The 15306-nt window shown below is 40.0% G+C and overlaps 1 protein-coding gene across 14 annotated transcripts in view; it reads right to left on the reverse strand.

The window, feature by feature from the left end:
- The window catches only part of plekha5 (pleckstrin homology domain containing A5), a 254343-nt gene that overhangs the window by 75023 nt on the left and 164014 nt on the right, over window positions 1-15306 (reverse strand). For 11 of the 14 annotated variants that reach the window (XM_086146721.1, XM_086146717.1, XM_086146714.1 and 8 more), the window contains exons 4-5: window positions 11708-11791; window positions 5874-5927 (exon numbers count right to left, since the gene is read on the reverse strand). In XM_086146721.1, the coding sequence (XP_086002847.1) occupies window positions 5874-5927; window positions 11708-11791 (138 nt within the window). Of the gene's footprint in view, window positions 1-5873; window positions 5928-11707; window positions 11792-11987; window positions 12014-15306 lie in introns of those variants that run through there. The other 3 variants (XM_086146723.1, XM_086146710.1, XM_086146718.1) reach the window with 2 other exon arrangements.

A 15306-nucleotide genomic window follows, 5' to 3' on the forward strand; every position in this document is an offset into this window, starting at 1 on the left:
CCATGTTGCGAGACTGCTGGGGCTGATTTTTTCAGTTTGCGACTGATCTCACAGATGTCTCAGCTCTACTGAGTTCAAACATCCGGGTTTGGCTCCAACGACTGTCTTACTGATTTCAGTCAGGGGGAATCTGGCAATGTCCAACTGCAAATATTGCCTCTATGACAGTCAATATATATTTTTCTTTTTATAAAACAAGCAGTGTTGCAGTGTTTATATCCCCTTTAAATCACACTAAAACATACATATCAAAACAATCTCATAGAAATTGGGCTCTGATTTCTCCATTGTTTTTTATCTCTTTAATACTAAATTTATGAATAAAAAAAAAAATAAATAATAAAATTATTGCATGAATACAAAACAAAGACACACATGGTAGCTGCTCGTTTTTTTATGCTGGGAGGCCAATTTGTTCCCACCTGAGGACCAATTGGATAATACACAAATCTGGATTTTCATAACAAAGCATTTGTACATATCCTTATGTATTCTTTGCACTTATCTGATTGTGGGATGTTTTTTTTTTTTATTCATGCTGCTCCTTTATATTAAGATTTATTTGACCATAACATGTAACAATAACATGTAGGTATAGGAATGATTTGAAGAAACTTTGAGGCTTTATGTTTACCTTTAATCCTTGAGTGGGTAAAACCTTGAAATTAACTAAAGATCAGCATGGGAATCCAAATAATATTAATGAGGATGATGGAGCAGGGCAGGATCCTCTGTCGTAAACTTTCAAATTAGTTGGCAATATGAATCTGAACAATTTTGTCACAAGCGCATCCATTGATGAAAGAATTGCTGTTGCCCTAGTCTATTAAAATACACCTGCCTCTGAACATCACCGCTTTGCCAGTGAACCTGCCTCTCAAAGGGATACTAGTGATGACATTCTGACTAGTATATTAGCGTGTTACCCGAAGTACCTCACTGATTTCACAAAGTGACTTACGGTAACCCCTTTGGAACACGAGGTTATATATACTGTTGCACTCTAAAAAAAATCAAACGCTGTTTAGCCTTGAATTAATTGAAACTAGCCAAGAAAGGACCTTTAAAATAAGAGGCAGAGAGATAATGATGGAAAAAAGATTTTCAAATGGGACATCAAGCTGAGAAGCTCTGTAGTGGTTTATTTATATAGTGGTTACTGAGCTGTTGTAAGCAGTTACTTCTGCTTCCAAGCAGATGTAAAAGGGGTGGGTAGTTTTGATTTTGTTGAAATCCATTTCACTCCGATATGACAAACAAAATTAAAACAACAAACCAAACCAGCAAGATGAAAGCACGGGTAAGGGCTACCTGCATGGCATTTCCACCTGACACTGACGGTGCAAATGGAGTAGCTGCAGGGTCATCAGCCAGGGGCCACCATTCTATTGATGTTCCGCTCCATTATTCCTGGAACATCTCATGGTGTTGGAGGGGATGCCTCCCTGCCGCCCCCTGCAGCTACTCCTAGGACCGTTCTTTCCCCCACAACATGTCCTTCCCTCTCAGCCACAGCCAGAAACTGTCTCTTTCCGCCTCTACTGCCAAGTCCTTGGATGCCTTTTTCAGCTTTGACCCAGTCACCCCTATGTTTCTGAGGAGGCGCTGGAAGGACATTCCAATAAACCCCTTGAAGTCAACCTCCACAGGGCAGATAACGGTCAACCACCCAGTCTCTCGATACACAGCTGCCAGCTCTGAGTATTTGCCCCTCGTCCTTTCAAAAGCCGTCTCCATTCGTCCCTCTCAAGTGACTGTGAACTCCGCGAGGATCATTGTTTTGGCTGCTGGGGTCCACAGGATGATGTCTGGTCTCAGAGAGGTGGTGGTAATCTCTGGCGGAAACTTGAGCTGCCGATCAAGGTCCACTCTTAAGTTCCAGTCGCATCCAGGTGTTAACAGTGACGATCTCTCCCTCTGGCTGATGTTCTGAGCCCATGCCCCTTGTCCAAAAAAGGGGATCAGCTTCTGTGTTCTTGGAGGACGGTCCTTGGCTGCTTACATCCTTCGTGCCTCGAAGACTTCTGCCAGCTTCCGCAGGACCTGGTTATGCTGCCAACTGTAGCGACCCTGAGCCAGAGCTGTCTTGTAATTGGATGGGATGTGCTGTAAACTTGGGTTTGATGCATAGCAAAGATTTCAGTTTTCCTCTGAGCTGTATTACTGACTCAGATTACTAGGGCCAGGGAGGGTGTCGAAGGTGGCCCAAATGAGGAAACTTAGCCTTGCTTGAGGCATCTTCCACATGTTGGACCACTTGAAGGTCCTGCTGACCACGCCTTCCCCGGTTGTTCAACATCCATGTAGCCACTGGCTGAGTGCTTGATCTTCTATTGCTCCTCCTGATCACCTCTTCAATCACCAACTCTTTCCTTTTCTTGTGGCTTTTGACTGAAACTTGGGGTCTGTTCCTCGTCCCAAGCCAGCTCTTCCTGACTGCCTCCTGCCAACAACTTCTTTGTGCATTAGCCTGCTGATGGCCTCGTCGACAGCCTCTTCAGCCTTCCATTTGCCTCCTGTTCGAACTGGAGCCTTGATGTTTTTTAAAAAGGGGTCAGTTGAGTCTCTCAGCCCTTGCATGAGCCTTGCCTTGTCCTGTCTGTAGCCCAGGTTGATGGACTTCAGTAGCAGCTAGAGTATGCTTTTCCAACACAGGCCTGTGTTGGAAAGGCTTTGAGGTAAACCAAGCCATTTGTGGATGAAACTGTTAGGTTTGGCATCCATCTTCATTATTGTGGATGAGGTGATCTCACACAACTTCAGGGGCCACATCAGGTGCTGATAGAGGGTTAACTGATAGCACCAGACCTTAAGCTTCACTGGCAGGTGGCTCGTGTCAATCCTCTTCAGGCCGTCAGTAAGGTGCTGCATGATGGTGGCAGGCATATGGGTGTCAGACAGATCAGCCGTACAAGTTTCCTGTGCTCCTGCTGCTGGGAAAGGGGTTCCTCTTCCCAAGGGTCATTTGCAATATTAGAAACAGCAGCACTGTGGTGCTCAACCAGGCACTGTCTCCTGCTTGTCTGATCTGCAACATTGCATTTGGTTTGTTCCTCCACATTGCCTTCTCCAGTGGCTATGCAGGCCCCAATGAGTTGTCACGTTAGACCACCCGCAGCTACATTTTCACAGGGTCTGTTGCTCGTAAGTGAATACTGTTCCAGTTAGTGCCATGTTGTCCGTCTGGTTTGGTTCAACTTCCATTCCGCATCTCAGTGGACCTTCAGGCTGTTTTTCTTTCCTCGTGCTCATAGTTAATTAGGGTGTCCATCTTGAAAACGACCTGTGAGAGTGGGTAACTAGCCCGTTCACACCTGGTGCTGTCAAGTCAGTCTTCCCTGACTGCCCTCCAGTCTTTCCTGGATGCCAACAGCAGTGTTCCCAGTGGTCTCTGGTGTTCCAGTAAAACTAAATGAAAGCACAGGTGAGGGCTACCTGCATGGCGTTTCCACCTGACGCACCTCAGACAGTGTCAATGGAGTAGCTGCAGGGTCATCAGCCAGGAGCCAGCCTTCATTGAAAATATATGTATTGTAATGACAACAACTAAGGAACAAGACCAAAGTACATGAAACAAGGCACTTCTATCACAATGTAGAAGGGATAACCCCTCTTTCCCTGCAAATTGAACATCAAGATCTCCTGAAAATCAGCTTCAAATCTCTGTATGACTTTATCAATGGAAAAAGCCATTAATAACAGTGCTACCGTAATCTAAATGAGCATGACCAATAACATGTCACAAATAATATACTCTTAAATGCCTGCTGAGTGAGGTAATTTCAATAGTAAAGGAGCAATCTGATTGAGTCAGAGTAAATCAATCAATCAATCAATCAATCAATCTATCTATCTATCTATCTATCTATCTATCTATCTATCTATCAATCAATCAATCTATCTATCTATCTATCAATCAATCTATCTATCTATCAATCTATCTATCTATCTATCTATCTATCTATCTATCTATCTATCTATCTATCTATCTATCTATCTATCTATCTATCTATCTATCTATCTATGTATCTATCTATCTATGTATCTATCTATCTATGTATCTATCTATCTATCTATCTATCTATCTATTGATATTTAAGTTTCATTTCAGACATTATATGCTGTAGTTAATCTGCAAAAGATAAATCCGAACATGTCAGGCAGAAGGTGTACCGAGTTTAACAGCCAGATATTTGCACTGTGGAGCTCTATTATGAGGGTATACATCCGATTGCTGAAGTTCCTATGTTTGATTTATGACTCACACTCCAGATTTTTCAAATCCTCCACTTGGAAGGAAACGACTTTAATACTGCCATTCAGACACTGAAATGTGAGCAGGAGTGGCGGTACTCTGTCACGATTTCAATACAACCGCTGTCCAGGAGATTTGATTCTCCTGTGACAACAGTGAAAAAAAATGAAAATAAAAAATGCACTTGCCCTTTAATCACTCCTGTGTTAGTATTGTAAAGCTGCTCAGGCGCTTCTTGCCGAATCTAAGGCGGTTCGTGTTAGCCAGAGACAGGGGAAGAACAAATGTGCATTACAAAACAGAGAAATTAAGCCTTGAAGAAAAGATTGTTGAAAGAAGCATCCTTTCATTTTGGATAAGTGTGTTTGTCCAAAGATAGGAGTAGATGAGACTTATTGTGACGGCTGATTTTCCTGATACGTGGCTTATTGAAATTGGTAAATAGGAGCACCAGGGGTATCGAACAATAGCCTAACTTGTTTTCCATCTTTCAGAGGCACTTACAGAGACAAAATTGATAACAATATCCTTCGAGTGTACTAAGTAGAAAGGGGATAACTTGTTTAGTCTGGAAAATCTGTTACTTGATCATAAGTTCAGGACCTGAAAGATGTCCCTATAGGCTTGGTCTTTTTCATTACCTTTTGTAGCTCTTTCCTAATAGCATGGAGTATTTGGCAGGCTTTCTGTGTTGATTGGTTCGGAAGTTGTCCTGCAGTTGCCCTTGGCAACAAAAATGTGACAAATGTGGGACTCTGATCGGTATCAAAAAAAAAAGTCAACACGATCCAAACCATTTCCTGTGCATGTCCAATTAAGGCATTTTTAAAAAGAAGTTTGCTTCTTTTAACTAATGCTTATTAAAACAGACAGGATCAGGATCTGAATTGACCATAAAGCTGTATTTTGTTACAAACACTTTGAGAAGGGCCCCAACCTGAAACAACAAAGATCACTTCTCTCATAGTGCAAAGTGCAAAATAGATCCCTTTTGGTCCCAACAAAACGCATTGGACCATTAAGTCATTAATGTATCTATGGCTGACTGATGAATCTGCAAACTTAAAATTATATTTTCACTGCAGGTCTGATCCCCCCACTCACTCACTGACGCATCAATGATATTGTGAATACAGATATTTTTATCTATTTATTTTTTTGGAATTATGACGGCAGCTGCAGCCAAATTGAGACAGCGTGGCCTGGGTCTGTTATTTAGTTCTAATGCAACTTCATGCTTTACTTTTGCCCCAATGAACCATTCGGGACTGTTTGCTCGACTAAACCTTTCCAATAATTGGCTGTGGGGGTCAAACCACTTCCAAAGAAGAAAATCTAATATGAACTGAGCGAGACAAGACCACTTAACACTGGCAATCCTCTGGGAGGACTCTACATCATACACTGTTCCAGTGTTTATATTAATGCTGTTAATGACCTTCTCATAAGACTGGTTAAGAGGGCAACTTCCCCTGATGTAGAAATACTCTATCTATGTCAAATCAGCACCTATCAACTGTGAAAAAGTACTTCTTGGCACGTTAGCGTTGAAATATACAGTATCTATGCTGTAAAGATGAGCGGAAGCAGCTTTGCCAGTGACATGAGGGGTGATTACCTTGTGAGAGCCTCTAGGGGCATGTCAGGGTGCACAAGCTTTCCACAATTCATGCTAGAATTAGAACAAGGGAGAGAGAGAGAATGGCAAAATGATGAGAACTTAAACAAATGCTTTATCAATAAATTTAGTCATGATAAACAAATTTAAAAAAATGTCAGAAATGAGAATAAAAACAGAGAAAGTGAAGGATAGTTAATAGATAATAATATTGCTGAGAATCAGTCGGCATCCACTGTCATGGAGGGGAGAAGTCAGGAGCTGTCACTATAACCATATGGCTTTATTACCCTTGTCATATTTAAGAGGTTTCATAGTCATCCAAGGTTACAATTCTGGTACAGTTTCTAGTTTCTTCTACCAGTATTCCTGGAGGCCTCTTCATTTGGGAAGACATGATTATCCAGACTTTGTCAGTCATCAGTTAGGTATAATAGGGTCATACCAGGACTGACAAATAATCAGAGCTATAGGGACACTTTAGCATCCACTGCCTCATTATTTTGAGATGGCGAAAAGACTTTTATATCATCTTTATCCCAGAATAAGTTTTAAGCATACTAAACCTTGCTGTCTTATACAATCCTGAGCCATGTGTGACACACCTGTCCAATATCATATTAAAAAATATAGAATATAAAGAATATAAGACTATAAACAAGTCTGAACATGCTGTTTGTATTTTGAATCATCCAACATCAAAAAGAAGGGAAACTGGACTTTTTTCGGGAACAGTGTATGGATGCATGAATTTTGTGTCAACTTGTGTCTTGCATAATGTCTCGAACAGGCAGCGAAGCTGACCGTCCATCGCAATGAAATACAAATTTGTTATTCTTCATTTGAAATCCGTCCATATATTGTTGATTAAACTTAATCCAAATGGTAACAGCTCTAGCCCTATATAAAACCAAAAATTGAGTTTCCTGTAGTTGAAGAAAGGGATTAATCTGAAAGTGTAGGATCATTCAAAATACTCAGATCCCCGTCTTCCCATCTATGATTGGGTAATAAGTAAGACAGACACCTGCTGATTAGATGTCAGACTTAACCAAAGGCAAAAAGAAAAAAAAAAAGAAGTTTAATTGGCATTTGTGTCTGACTGCCTTAAATCATGAGGACAGGCATATAAGAAAATTGAAAAAATAAGCATATCCTGTATCCTCTATCTAGTATGTGGAGGAAAATATAGCTTTAATCAGCATCAGGAGCAGATTGGACCTTAATGCTCAAATTGAATGAATCATAAAACAGCAAAACAAGGTCACTTGCTAGTCATTAATATTAAAGCATAAGTTGCAGATGTGTACCGTACTTAATTAGAAAGTAAAGAGGAAAACTTCCCAGAGGGAGCAAACAGTAACTTATTACTTTTTTAGATTTTTTTAGAAATAGCCTCATTAAACCTACAATTTAAGGTGTTCAGAATGACACCGAGATTCATGCTGAGGTTTGTTCCACTGACTTGCATTGAAACCCCTTGGGCGCTGCAGGCACACATATAAAATGGTAATTTGTAGAAGGAAAGGCTGGAGACTTTTAAGAAGGAAGAAATGGGAGCTTCTCAACTGCTCAAGCCAGAGGTGGGAAATTTTTTAATATCCCACATGGAAATCAATAAAAATATGAATATAAAGAAATACTGTCACTTTCTATGCTGTTAACTTTTTTGTTATTCAAATACTTGCAAAATCTTCCAAGTTAATATTTAATATGATAGCTGTGATTCCGAAAAGTGCGATTGACTATACAAAATAATGATATTGACAATCAACTAACATTTTCACAGAGACAGCTGCAGCCTCCAGAGTTAAAAACATCTTGATGCGTGTTTCTTTTTTCTCCATTCCATTTGAATATCAAAACTCAATACCTTTTACATTTTGAGGCCAAGCAACAAAACATTTATATCACAATGAAAAAAAATCTGGCCTCCTGACTTGAAAGTAAAAACTCAGGCAAAATAAGCTCTACTAAGTGGATTAGGCACCCTTTAAATGACTCATTGACCTGATTCCTATACCCCACGGTCTCAAGTGACACAGTTAGATCATCATTCAATTGTACACATTCTGAAATTCTTAAATGAAGAGTTCAACAAAAAAATCTGATATGCTGTACTTATCCAAAATGGGCATATGGAATTGCATATACGCTGTTTTAGACACACTGCCTCAGACACACTGCCTCAGACAAAATAAAAATAAATGAACAAAACAGTTAAAAAAATGTAAATGCCATCCATCCATCCATCTTGGGGTTCTGGGAGGAACCCACGAGGTGTTCCAAGGCCAACCTGGAGACATACTCTCTCCAGCGTGTCCTGGGTTTTCCTTGCGGTCTCCTCCCAGATGGACATGCCCAGGATACCTCCCCTGGGAGGCGTCCAGGAGGCATCCTGACCAGATTCCTGAGACACTTCATCTGACTGCTCTCTATGCGGATGAGCAGCAGCTCTACTTTGAGCTCCTCCCAAATGACTGAACTACTTCTCAGCCTATCTCTAAGGCAGAGTCCAGCAACCCTATGGAGGAAACTCACTTCGGCAGCTTGTATCCGCAATCTCGTTCTTTTGGTCACTACCAACAGCTCGTGACCATAGGTGAGGGTTGGAACGTAGATCGACCGAAAAAATTGAGAGCTTTGCCTTTTAGCTCCTGCTCAATCCACCCCACAGTCATGAACAAGGCCCCGAGATACTTGAACTCCTCCACAGAACTTCTTTCCCGACCCGAAGAGGGCATTCCACCCGCTTCTGGTTGAGCACCGTGGTCTTAAATTTGGAGGTGCCGATTCTCATCCCAGCCGCTTGTCGCTCGGCTGCGAACCGCTCCAGTGAGAGCTGGCGATCATGGCCTGATGAAGTCGGAAGTAAGTCGGATCCGTTTCCGGTGAGAGTTGGACTCCGCCAGGGCTGCCCTTTGTCATCGATTCTGTTAATAACTTTTATGGACAGAATTTCTAGGTGCAGCCAGGGCAAAGAGGGGATCCTGTTTGGTGGCTGCAAGATTAATTCTCTGCTTGTTACAGATGATGTGGTTCTGTTGGCTTCATCTGGCCATGTCTTCAAGCTCTTACTGCAACTTCGCAGCCGAGTGTAAAGCAGCCGGGATGAGGATCAGCACCTCCAAATCTGAGACCAAGGTGCTCAACCTGGAAACAGATGGAATGCCCACTCTGTGTCGAGGAAGAGGTCCTACCCCAAGTGGAGGAGTTCAAGTATCTTGGGGTCTTGTTCACGAGTGAAGGAAGGACTGAGCGGAAGATCGACAGTCTGTCGTGGTGAAGAAGGAGCTGAGCCAAAAGGCAAAGCTCTCAATTTACCGATCGATCTACATTCCCACCCTCACCTATGGTCACGAGCTGTGGGTAGTGACTGAAAGAACAAGATCGCGCATACAAGTGGTCGAAATGAGTTTTTCTCTGCAGGGTGGCCGGACTCTCCCTTAGGATGAGAAGTTCGGTCATCCGGGAGGAGCTCAGAGTTGAGCGACTACTCCTCCGCAGAGAGAGCAGTCAGATGAGGTAGCTCGGGTTCTGGTCAGGATGCTTCCTAGATGCCTTTCGGGGGAGGTATTCCGGGCATGTCCATCAGGGAGGAGACCACGGGGAAGACCCAGGACACGCTGAAGAGGAGGTGGACTATGTGGCTGGGGAGGGGGAGGTCTAGGCCTCACTGCTCAGACTGCTCAGATAAGCGGGGGAAGATGGTTGGATGGATGAAATAGAAATTAATGTACCATAGATGTTAAAAACATTAAGCATAACAGTGTGTTGCATCAGCAACTGCCCCCATGACAACCAACCCCCACTGCCCAGACTGAAAAGACCAGCTCAAACTAACAAATTGAAACCTGTGGATTTTGTATTTAAACAAACAAGAAAAAACAAAACAAAAACAAGGCTGTGTTTCTGTGGACATGTTATCATTTATAGTTTGGGTGTGTTGCGGCTGCACTGCACACTGATGCTGTGTTCAAGGCCTGCCAGCTGCATGGAGGCACACAGTATCTCTGCTCATTACATGCAGGAAGGAGATCCAGAGGACAGTCAGAGCTTTAATGCGGGCTAAAGATGATGCAGTACAAAAAGCCTCCCCACAACTGGTAATTGTTTAACGGAGCTGTGTTTGCTGGATTTTATCATTCCAGTGGGTGTGCAGATGTGTACCACGACTGCTGAGATTAGAGATAATAAGGGTGGATAAATTCCTTACTAGCTGTTATACGACTGAATATTTTATTTCATAAAGCTGGAATAAGAATTGCATCACTATTATCTTGATAATAACAAAGGAACATAGCAATGCCATTATAATTAAATGTCATCCAAGTGTAAAGATTAAAATACTAAAATCACCTAACCAGTTTATTCTTTGGTTTTTCTGTGAGAGGTTTATCATATGCTATCAACTGTCTGAATTTCAAACTTTGAACATGATTAAAAATCATACATCAGCAAATAAATTCAACACATTAAAGGAAATGCTTGAAATGATTGCTTTAAAAATCAAAAATGTTTTCTTTTCATTTTGAGAGATATATCTTAGCTAATAACCTGTTTGTTTTGCCAACATCATCACCCATTTTATTTTTTGATAGTTCCTATGGAAAGTGTGGGCAATTCTTTGGTTATTAATTTATTCAACTGATTCACCTCACCTTCACAAATAAAATCAAGGTAATTTAAACAATGTCCAAAAAAACAAACAAAAAAATGTTATCAATTTATGTGGGTTTTGTTTTGTTTGTTCTTATTTTGTCATTAATCTTGGGGGTCCAGTACAATAAAATGATGGAGGTCATTTCTTATTTCTAAATAAAAGTGGAAAAATAAAATGAATAGATGAAAGAAAATTCTTCTGAATATCAGCAAAAACAAATCCAAAGATCAAAATCAGTCAGCATCCCTTATATACATTCAAGTGTTAAAAAAGGTTTGAAAAATAATAATCAGTGGTGAAAGATTCTAGTGCTAACTGAATCCATGGAGATGGACATTAACACTTACCTGACTAGGCAAACCAATAAGTCACCAATGAGAAATCGATAAAGCCACAAATGAATGCCAATGTTCAGGATAAGATATACATATATAATAATACACTTCGAAAGACTTAACAGGAGTTTTTAGTCATATGATCATATTACCCTCCAGCCCAGGAGACATTTTCATTTCATTTTGAGAAAGCAGAACAAACAGCCTGATCGATAACTGCGGTTGCATAAGATGGAAAGTAATTTTTGCCAACCATTAAGTTCAAGTTTCTCAGCCCAAGCCTTTCTTTTTATTGCTTGAAAGTCTGTCTTTTGATAATTAGACTGATAAAACATTAAGACATTCAATTTTTTGGCCAGACTCAGCAAGAAATCATAACCAGATACCATCGCTCATCGTGTTTCTAAGGTTTCCCTCTATCGCCTCCAACTGTCATGATAACACAGACTCTAAAAGTGTGTATCGATGTCTGCCTTTAATTGGGTGTCCAGTCACCTTCCGCTTTAACTTACATGGAGCACATTCAAGACTGGGAAGCATATTGGGCTTTCTTTTTACCAGATGAATGCGTAGTTCTGTTCAAACAGATATTAAGCGAGTGAGAGTGAGACAGAGAGTGACTATAAACTAAACAGCAACTTCACAGCACTTGCAACTCCCTCTCTGTCCCTGCAGACAGACTTGAGCGGGACAATCACATGCTGTTGCAGCCATATGGTTGATGAATGGATCTATATACAGTATACCGGGGGTCTTTACATGGCCTGACCTTTCCAATCAGTGCAGATATCAGAAGCACACAATGTGTGCGTGCGTCATCGTGTAGAGAGACTTACTGTTCATTTACAACAAAGATGCAGTTGTCTTGGGAGGGGATGCCGGACACTGGGTGCTTGCAGGTCACCTTACGCTCATTGTGACTAGTGGGGAGGAAACACACAAAAAAAGAAACAAAGAATGTTAAATCGCAGAAAACGCCATAAAGTCCTTAACAACAGGGTGTAAAAATTATATACCTGCATCGTGAATCTCTCAGAGTTAAAGATATTGAAGAAGGTACAAACAAAGTGAATGAACATTTACTGTTACCCTCCGAACGCACTCCCACACACACACCTGATTTTGAACTTCAGCATGATGTCCTGTTGGCTCAGACAAAAAGACTTAAAAATTCAACCTGCATCTTGCCAGACAGTAAAATAAACGGCGTAAAGAACTCAAAATAAGAACCCCTCTTCATCACTTCCTGCCTGGTACTCACAAGTTCCACAGCACAATGAGAAGTGTGAGAGTCATGACAGCGCTCTCTTTCTCCCACTCTCTCTCTCTCCATCTCTCTCCCACTCTCTTTTTTTTCTCTCTGCTTTCTCACTTCCTGAAACAATTTTTTAGTCCTTCCCTTATTATGACATCTCTGTGCCTCTTTGATTGTCTCTCAAATCTAGTGGTTACTTTTTTATTTATATCTTTATTTTAAAAGTCATCTGAGTTTTAGTCATCATAATTCTTTAGAATTAATCTTTTTGCAGCATTTTACAAATCCATTGATGTTAATGCATTCAACTCAAGTAACCATGCCAACAACTAAATGTGAAATTATGGTAGAACGGTAGATAGTCATAGCTAATTGAAGAGTTGGTGCCTGTTTGTATGTGTGTGTGTGCGTGTGTGTGCATGTTTGTGTTGGTGCTTGAGATTTAAGCATGCATGCCCTTCCTATGGTATTCTCACTTCCTGCTTATAGTGAGATAGAAGTATAAAATTAATTCAAAGCAATTTTTTCAAAAGAATCTAAAACATCTAAAAACATGAATATCTGAAAAAGAGGCACTATCTCTTTTGTAAAAAAAATGTTTTTCCTTGATTCTCATTGTAAAACCAAGGGATAGAGCTTGTCTCCTCTGCTACATTTTGGAGCAAGACACCCACCTCCGTAGTTAACTCACACAATAGTCATAACATTCTTTAAAGTGTGTCAAATATTTTCCTGTACATGCTGTGAAATGCTAATCAGAGTCTTAAAATAGTGTGATTTTTAAAGTGAACCTGATCTAATCTCGATGCTCACACTTGGTACCAATATGATTCATAATATATCAGTGACCTACCTTCAATTCATATCAATGTAATTCATGGATGTATGCAGATGACATCATTGTTTACATTATAGGCAAGAGTGCAAGAATGGTAGTGACAAAATTTACAGCATATGTGGGGAACGTGACCAAGTAGCTCAAAAACTCCTGTCTCACACTAGCCATGGATAAAACTACGGCAATGTTTTTACAAACATTACAAACATTAACTACTTTAATAAGATGGTAAAATAAGAATCAATCAAAAATAAAACTGTATTCAAATGCCATGGCATTATATTAGACCCCAATCTAAGTTTTGCTTTAGGAAAACACTGACAGCAGAGGCTGCTAAAACCTTCCAAAATACATTTATCAAATCCTACTTCTCCTACATGCAAGACAAAAGCTAATAAATCAACCATATGTCCACTGGAATCACTCTGAAAGCTGGCTCTCAAAATCGGAGCTGAACAAACACAATATTCTTAACTTTGACAATTTTGACACTTTTTTTTGGTATGACTAGTTATCAAAATCATTCCTAATCTGGGCTCCCACCCCTTAATGAGTTTGCTCTTTTGCACAAACTACTCTTTCGTACAAAGCCATAAAGCAGTGGGATGTCCATTGAACTTTTAGCCCAATCAACCATTGTGACCTCTACCAGGAAGATTTGTTTTTTTTATTATTTTTAGAACAATTTTTACCGTTGAACAGAATTGGTGCATACATACTGTATGTAGGTTTTATTGTTTGTGTATTAGTATGGATTTGATGAATACAAAAAACGTATTGCTGACTGATGTAATTTTGGGATGTGAACATGTTAAGTATTTATGACAATGTAGGGAATCTGGATGTGGATATTGGACGATCCCGGCTCAGATATCTGGTTTTTTTTGGTCAATTTATGGAGGAACTTGATGTTTTGATCAATTTACAAATAATTTGATGTTTGTTGTACTTGTGGGTGGATGAACAGGGATGGGAATACTGAGATCGTATGCACCACTAGGTATATGTTTGTGATGAAATGTTGCTGTTGTTATTCCTTTCTACTGTGTTTCCATGGGATTTTAAATGAAAATTAGCAATTTACCTAGAGCCCCAGTCTAACCATCTTTGCTCTATTCAAGCCAAATGTTTTATTACCTGGTCTCCTAATAGATAAAATAAATGACATGAAAGAAATCTACTTCACTGTCAAATTGCTACACCCAGTGATCTCAAAAAATTGAGATCACTGGAGATCACTGAAGGATTTTATTCATTGCAATAAAATGAAGTGACAACAGGATGCTGTCTTTCATAAAAGGGAGCTGATTTGTTGCATCTGAATGCAAATCAATTGCATGAAATTCACCAGGAAATCCGACACTTAAATGTCTCTGACAGCAAGTTGACAAATATGGCGTCTTTTCCATTCAAGTGATATCATATGAATAGTCAATGCTTCACAAGCTGTGCTATCCTCTGCCCTCTGACCCAAACTGTTAAAAAATGTTAAAGCTGACCAGTCGATCTCAACAGTCAGTCGTAAGGATTACACTACAAAAGTCCCAACACATTTTATAGAGTTTATAAGAATATTGTATAGCTATGGTAACATTACAGTTGAGATCACGGGAGAGCTGTAGAGATATCAAGATAAATAATTTGTCGATCTTTTAAATGTTGATATTGACATTTTTTCCAGCGCTACAAACTACATTGCAACAGTAATATTGTGTCATTTTATGCAGTCCTTCTAACCCCCTTTCCTCTTATACTTGAAACCTTCCTATTTTCCCTCTTCATAATCTAGCAATCCTTCAAAATCTGTCTACGTTTACTTAGTCTTCATAGATTCAACTCCTCTTTTTATCTTTTCCTTAGCCTGACTTTCTCTTTTTTTGTAAGTGAAACTGTCCAGTTAGTTTCTTTACCATCACCTCACAAAGCAGGACTCATTTCCAAACCCTTATGTAATAATGATACCAGTGGTGTTTGTGATCAAATATATTTTGTCAAGGGGGCAATAATTAGCAGATTTAGTATCCTTGTTGTCATTCTTATAAACCTCATGCATATACACAACAAAATTCCATCCTTTTAGAGGATATTGCACTCATTTCCTGTAGACCTAGCCTTAAACTATAAAATAAGGGCCATAAAAAGTAAAATAAATGTTTATGAAGATGTCATCCAGCCTCTAGTATTTACAGGCAGAGAAAGAGGGGGGTTCCCCATGTAGCTTGGCCAGTTTTCATTGCACGGGTTGGATGGAATAGATGGAGCTCGTACAAAAATTAAACTTCATTGAACTCTCTCAAAATTCACAGCAGAATAATTTGAAAGACGGTGTAATGTGGTCAAAG

The sequence above is a fragment of the Fistularia commersonii genome, chromosome 5, assembly GCF_037954325.1.
Source record: "Fistularia commersonii isolate RoL2024-O1a breed Wild chromosome 5, RoL_Fcom_v1.0, whole genome shotgun sequence".
NCBI classification, from domain to species: Eukaryota; Metazoa; Chordata; class Actinopteri; order Syngnathiformes; family Fistulariidae; genus Fistularia; species Fistularia commersonii.